We start from the raw sequence: 6,764 nt of genomic DNA, 5'->3' as shown, positions 1-6,764 counted from the left end.
TTTCTTTGTAATTATTCACTGTGTTGAGTTGTAATCTTAGGCTTATTCAATTGTGTACTATTGACTATTCCTAATTGATAAAAGATCCATGATTCATTCATTCTCGAGCTAAGTTTTTTTTGTTTAATTTTAATTAAGTTCTAATTTTAATTTTGTGATTGGGTTTAGTTTTGTTTATACATTCTTGAATATTGTTATTGTTGTAACAATCGGTTTTGAAGGTGATCATTCACCACAAAATCTCCAAGGTACTCTATTTCCTTTTAGTTAAGGATTATGTTTCGAGAGCATGATTAAATAATTCTGACTATTAACTCAGCAAACAAACTATTCAAAATTGACAAATCAAACCAACTCAACAAAACTTAAATTATGTCTAAATTTTCTTACAAAATTAATCTTTATTATCAAAACTCAAAACAGGCAGAAGAAGAGATGGATCATGAAGAAAGAGAATTCACTTTTTTCTTATGTAATTCTAGTAATTTTAAAGATCTTTTCAAATATATATATATTGAAGATAAGATTATAATATAATTTTACCTGATTTTGTATTAGTGGCCGGAAGGGCATTGAATTTGAAGCAAAGGGATCTTCATTATTCATCAAGAATGGTACTTGAGTTTCATTAGTCACATGATCATCACTAGTATCATATATTAAAACCCAAAATTAATATATATATCATAAAATTATATAATGAGAGAAATTAATTAATAAAATAAACTTACATATTGAGTTGTTGCATGAAATTTGAGATGCCAAGTTGATGAGGATTGTTATTATTAGGAGAAGTACTAGAGTCTTTAAATATGTGTTGCATAATATCACCAACAACCTCCTCATCAAAAAAAATAGTTCCTTTAAGAATAATGATACTTATTAAATCATCATCTTCTGATATTGGTAATAATTGAAAGTTTAATTGCATCGAATTATTATTACTTATCAAATCATCTTCGTAATATAACTCTTCAATTAAACTACCAATATCCTCATCAGGAATAACTTCATTATTTTCCTTATTATCCAATGTTGATGGAAATTGGAAGTTTAATAATTGTTTTTGAAATTCTTCCATATTCATCACCTTAGTAATAGTGTACTAATAAGTTTTACTATATATTTTATTTACGAAAGGTAACTATTATTGATTTGTCTCACTACAACAAATTTATTAATTACCGGCGGAGCCAAACTGCCGGTATTAATTGGTTATTACCGGCGGAATTGGTCATCCGCCGGTATTTTTTTTTGAAAATTAAAAAAAAATTAATATTTTAAAAAAAAAAGGTAATACCGGCGGATCACACTATTACCGGCGAAAATTCCGCCTCTGATTCCTTGGACGGGAATTTGACCGCCCAAAATTTAAAACAACTATTACCGGCGGATTAGTAGATGAGGGTTCCGCCGGTAATAGTCAGGGGAGTCTGACCGTTGTATTATTACCGGCGAAACCCTTTTTATTATCGGCGAGTCCCACCGTTAATTAAATTCTATAAAATATCCCCCCAAGGCTGAAAACATTTTCTATTTTCCTTCAAAAAAAACCCCACGACTCCTTCAAGGAAAACCCATCCAGCCTCTGGCGCATCCCCCTTCTGCTCCGCCTCCATCTCCGACGTCCATCCCCCTTCTCCTCCTCCATCTCCGGCGCCCATTCCAGCCATTGCAAAGGTAAAGTTTTTGTTATAATATTTTTTTTTTGCTATATTATTTCGGTTTTAAAATTTGTTTTGTAATTATTTTTTTTTTGTTATCTTTGGTTTAAGTTTTGGGTAGTAGTATAATAGCTAACGGAGATTTGCAACGTCGGAGGAGGAATACAAATTTCTACCAGAAATTAAAGAGGTTGATGCTTTTAGTTTTCTGTTGGTATTTTATTTTTTGTGTTGTGATTTTTTTTGTAAATGGTATATAAATATATATAAATCTGTGTGTATTGTTGATAGTGTAAGTATAAGTGTATGATTTTTTTTATATAAAATATGCATGGAAAGATTTGTGATGGTAGAATTAGGTGCCCATGTGTAAGATGTGTGAACAATAGGCTTCAAACTTTACCTGTTGTGAAAGCACATATATTCGATTGGGGTTTTTTTACTAGTTACGAGAAGTGGACTTACCACGGGGAAGCATAATCTAGTGCCACTAATGCAATGAATGACCATGATGCCGCTGATGATGATACTGAAATTGACGAGATGATTCCGATAGTGGATGACTTCCTTCAGCCGTCATTCGAAATGGATGATAATCCAGATGCAAATCAATGGCGCGACGAATTATTTGAAGAAATTGAGGCCGAGTTGTATCCTGGTTGTGATTGGATATCTTCTCTTAACTTTTTGGCAAAGTTATTGCATTTGAAAGTTATGGGAAAGATTCCTAACAACATATTTGATGAATTGCTGAAGTTATTAAAATTTGCTTTTCCAAAGGAAAATAAAATTCCATCAAACTATTATGATGCCAAGAAAAAATTGAAAAAATTAGGGTTGGGGTATGAGTCAATTCATGTGTGCAAGCACAATTGCTGTTTATTTTACAATGAACATGCAAATGAAGATTCATGTCCAGTCTGTGGCACTAGTAGATGGATAACTTCAGAAAATTTAGGAGCAAAAAAGGTGCCTCATAAGGTGATGCGTTACTTTCCGTTAATTTCGCGACTGAAGAGACTGTATACTTCAAGGCATACGGCAAAATACATGGTATGGCACCACAGTGGTAAATCAAAAGATGAGGGTGTGGTGCGACACCCTGTGGATGGTGCAGCGTGGAAGGACTTTGATGCCAAACACCCTGATTTTGCTAGTGAACCTCGAAATGTTAGTCTCGGTTTAGCTGCCGATGGCTTTAATCCATTTGGCAACATGAGCCAAGCTTACAGTGTGTGGCCTGTAGTTTTGGCGAACTATAATCTTCCACCTTGGTTATGTATGAAAGATAATAATTTTATGTTGACCATTCTTATTCCTGGAGATAAATCACCAGGAATGGACATAGACGTATTTTTAAGACCCTTGGTGGATGAGTTGAAGGAGTTGTGGGTTAACGGAGTAGATACGAGAGATTGTCGAACCAACACTGTCTTCAAGTTGCGTGCAGCTCTTTTGTGGATAGTGAATGATTTTCCTGCTCGTAGTTATTTGTCTAGTTGGAGTGGTCAGGGATATAAAGCTTGTCCTACTTGCAATGAAGATACATCTTCTATTCGAGTAATTGGTAAGACATCTTACGTGGGTCATAGAAGATTTTTGCCAAATAACCATCGAATGAGAAGGGATACTCAATTTGACGGACAAATTGAGAGAAGACCTCCTCCAAGACGTTTTACTTGTGAAGAAGTATTAGAACAAGTAAACAAACTCCCACCCCACCTCCCTGGAAATCATGAGCTCTTTGGTGGTGTGAAGCGTAGGCGAGTTGCAGAAAATCATAATTGGCGGAAAAAAAGCATCTTCTACGAGCTTGACTATTGGTGTTCAAATATTCTTAAACACAATATGATGTCATGCATGTTGAGAAGAATGTTTGTGATAATTTATTGGGCACAATATTGGACAATGAGAAATCCAAGGACACTACCAATGCAAGACACGATTTAAAGAAGCTAGGCGTCAGAGAATCGTTGTGGATTTATGAAGATGAGAGGGGGAAGCTGTTGAAACCTCATGCACCTTACGTGCTTAAACCTGATGACAGGATCCAATTTTGTAAATTTATTAAGGATGTGAAATTTCCCGATGGCTTTTGTTCGAATTTGAAAAAAAAAGTACATGAAAATTTAACAAATGTCATCGGATTGAAGTCACACGACTGCCATGTAATAATGCAACGATTACTGTCTGTTGGTGTTCGCAAGTTTCTCCTGAACGCTATATCGACCACCATCTCTGAACTGTGCAACTTTTTTAGGCAAATTTGTTCAAGGACTATAAATGTTAAAGACATGGAGGTTGCTCAACAAGATCTTATTTTAATCTTGTGTAAAATGGAGTCCATATTTCCTCCTGCATTTTTTGACATAATGATTCATTTGGTCCTTCATTTGCCTGAAGAAGCAATTTTGGGTGGACCTGTTTTTATGAGGTGGATGTATCCATTTGAAAGATACATGAAAAAATTGAAGAACTATGTAGGAAATAAAGCACGTCCTGAAGGGTCGATAGCAGAAAGTTACGTTATTGATGAGGCTTTGACATTTTGTTCAATGTATTTCAAGGGGGTTGAAACAAGGTTTAACCGTCTTGATCGTAATGAAGATGAGGTTGTCCCACGAAAGCTTTATGTGTTTCAATCTCAATGTCGACCCATTACAAAAGGTAATCTCCGACCACTTGATCGCGCATCTCGTGAACAAGTAGAGTGGTATATAATCAACAATTCACCTGAAATTCAAGCTTACTTAGAGTGAGTTTTTTTCTTTATTAATTTTTCTTTTTTTTCACCTCAACTTTCAATCAATTAATTCAAATCTATTTTATTTTACAGTGAACACTTAGAAGTGATCCGACAAAATTACCCGAATGGAGATCATAATGTTCTACACAAAAAACATTTTCGTCTGTGGTTTCACAAGAAGGTGAATATATATGTGTAGTAAACGTTTATTATCTTAAGTGGTGTTTGTCATTTTCTAATGAGGTACTTATTTTTATAGATATATGACTTGCACAAGTCTGGATCATTAGAGAATGGCAAAGAGTTGCTAGCTTTAGCATCCGGGTCTGATCACTTAGGTACTTACTATGAAGGTTGTATTGTGAATGGAGTTCGATTTATGGCTACCAAAAGAGATGAGAAGAGGAGCACACAAAATAGTGGAGTGTTTGTGGCAGGAACAGAAGGTTTTAATTATTACGGCACACTCACTGAAGTGCTAAAGTTAACCTTCACTGGTGTTTAGTCTGTCACATTATTTAAGTGCAAGTGGTACAATACAAATCCAAGACGAAAAAAAAATAATCGTCGAGAACCTTATCACTAGTATTAATGTCAGTGGTGTATGGTATAAAGATGACCCATACATACTTGCTAGTCAAGCAAAGCAAGTGTTTTATCTCGATGATTTGTTGAGAGGGAAAAATTGGAAAATAGTTGAGAATGTAAATCACCGACAAATTTGGGACATCGTGGATGATGATGCTAATGTCGAAATTGATTTGGTACACGACACGAACTCATCCAATTTTGTGTGAACAGTTGATCTTGGGGAGTTAATTTTGCTACCTAATCAACCTCTGATGGACATTGGCACTGAACCAAGTTCGCCTGTCAACGAAGATGACCGCAACATGGACGATGAAGATGCTACTAAAGAATCTGACGAAGAAATTTTAGTTGACTTTTGTGAAGATGGTGTGAATGATCATTTAGTTAATAATGATAGTGATATGGATGATTAATTTTCAATCATTTTATTTTGTAATACATACAATTATTAATTTCAAGTTAATATTTCTTATTTCAAGTTAACTTTATTAATTTTAAATTATTGTTACTATTACTTATAAATGAAATATTTTTTTTTTTCAAAAAAAAAGTAATGTCAGCTGATGTATCCACTTATCATGGTGGAGACGGGGGTGGTACTGATCCACCAGACCCTAGTAGGGTACCGCCGACTTGTCAGACGGCTCCACCGCCAAGAAGAAAGGGACGTGGGCTTGCTACCAACTTGGATGTTGAGCAAAGAAGGCGGGATGCAGGAAAACCATTACCACTAAAACTTGATGCCGTGACAGGCAAAGTGGTTGGTAAGGAAAATTCAGCTTTTGTACGTCAAATGAGTGTCGAGGTCACAATTACGTTGCCAGGACACTAGAATTTTAGTGAAATCGCTCAACACTTTAAAGATCAAATTGTACAAAAAATGAAGGTAAAACACATTAACAAGTTTAATGTTTCAAATATTTAATTTCAATTAATACGTAATTTTTTAACAAATACTATTTGTTTGTAGTATTTGTATGATATTGATGGCCATCCCGAGCCTGAAAGAGTGATGACAACTCTTTATCATGAGATGAAGAGAAGATATTCTGAGAGAAAGAATATCAGGCACACGTGGTTTCAGGAACATTATTCTGGGGATCCAAATGATTTGGCAAGTGTTATTGAAGCAGTACCTGATCACTGCACTACAGAGAGTTGGAAGCAAATCATTGACTTATTTTTGAGTCCAAAATTCATTGCGCGTTCAAATCAAAACAAGAAAAATAGAGGGGAAATGCAGTATTTGTCAACGCAAGGCTTGAGGTCGATGACAGTGTCTCGTAATGAACATGTAAGTAAAATTATCAACTTTCTATTAGCAATTTCTTTTACTAAACACAAACTAACTCTATTTTTAAACAGGACGTCCCTGAAGACTACGCAATTCATACTTGGAAGAGAGGCCACGTCAGAAAAGGAACAGAAGACACTTGGATTACCGAGACATGCAAAGAACTACATGTGAGTTTCAATATGTTTTTTAATAATTTTCTTACAACTAATGCATGATATTGTTATTGTATTTCTAATATTTTATTTGATCAGGAGAAAATGCTTGAAGAGGTTGCTAGCATGATGGATAAAGAAGATGATTCCAGCGATGGGTCTGTTAGCAAATACAAGCAATTGAAAGCTATGAATAAAGTTCTTGGGAGCCGGTCGGACTATTTAAGAGGACTGGGTTATAAATTGAAAGGCAGCTCGACTACAAGTTCTAGTACTCAAAGTTGAACTCAATCACAAGTACCGACTTCATCCGT

General features: G+C 35.1%; 1 protein-coding gene across 1 annotated transcript; it reads left to right on the top strand.

The window, feature by feature from the left end:
• Positions 1-2,162: 2,162 nt before the first annotated feature.
• Positions 2,163-5,414, top strand: LOC115703952 (uncharacterized). The gene is made up of 4 exons (XM_061110862.1): positions 2,163-3,431; positions 3,536-4,369; positions 4,670-4,856; positions 5,212-5,414. The coding sequence occupies exons 1-4, from the start codon at positions 2,163-2,165 to the stop codon at positions 5,412-5,414; spliced, it is 2,493 nt and encodes an 830-aa protein (XP_060966845.1).
• Positions 5,415-6,764: the final 1,350 nt, after the last annotated feature.

Source organism: Cannabis sativa, chromosome 1, assembly GCF_029168945.1.
Source record: "Cannabis sativa cultivar Pink pepper isolate KNU-18-1 chromosome 1, ASM2916894v1, whole genome shotgun sequence".
NCBI lineage: Eukaryota > Viridiplantae > Streptophyta > Magnoliopsida > Rosales > Cannabaceae > Cannabis > Cannabis sativa.
The sequence above is the reverse complement of the archived record's forward strand: the minus strand, read 5'-3'. Positions and strand labels throughout refer to the sequence as shown.

Bases quoted from the DNA above. Each gene is read 5' to 3' on its own strand.
- LOC115703952 (XM_061110862.1), top strand. From the start codon at position 2,163: ATGAATGACCATGATGCCGCTGATGATGATACTGAAATTGACGAGATG. The intron at 4,370-4,669 runs GTAGAGTGGTAT...TTATTTTTATAG, and splicing joins ATCGCGCATCTCGTGAACAA to ATATATGACTTGCACAAGTC. The intron at 4,857-5,211 runs GTTTTAATTATT...TTGTGTGAACAG, and splicing joins GTTTGTGGCAGGAACAGAAG to TTGATCTTGGGGAGTTAATT.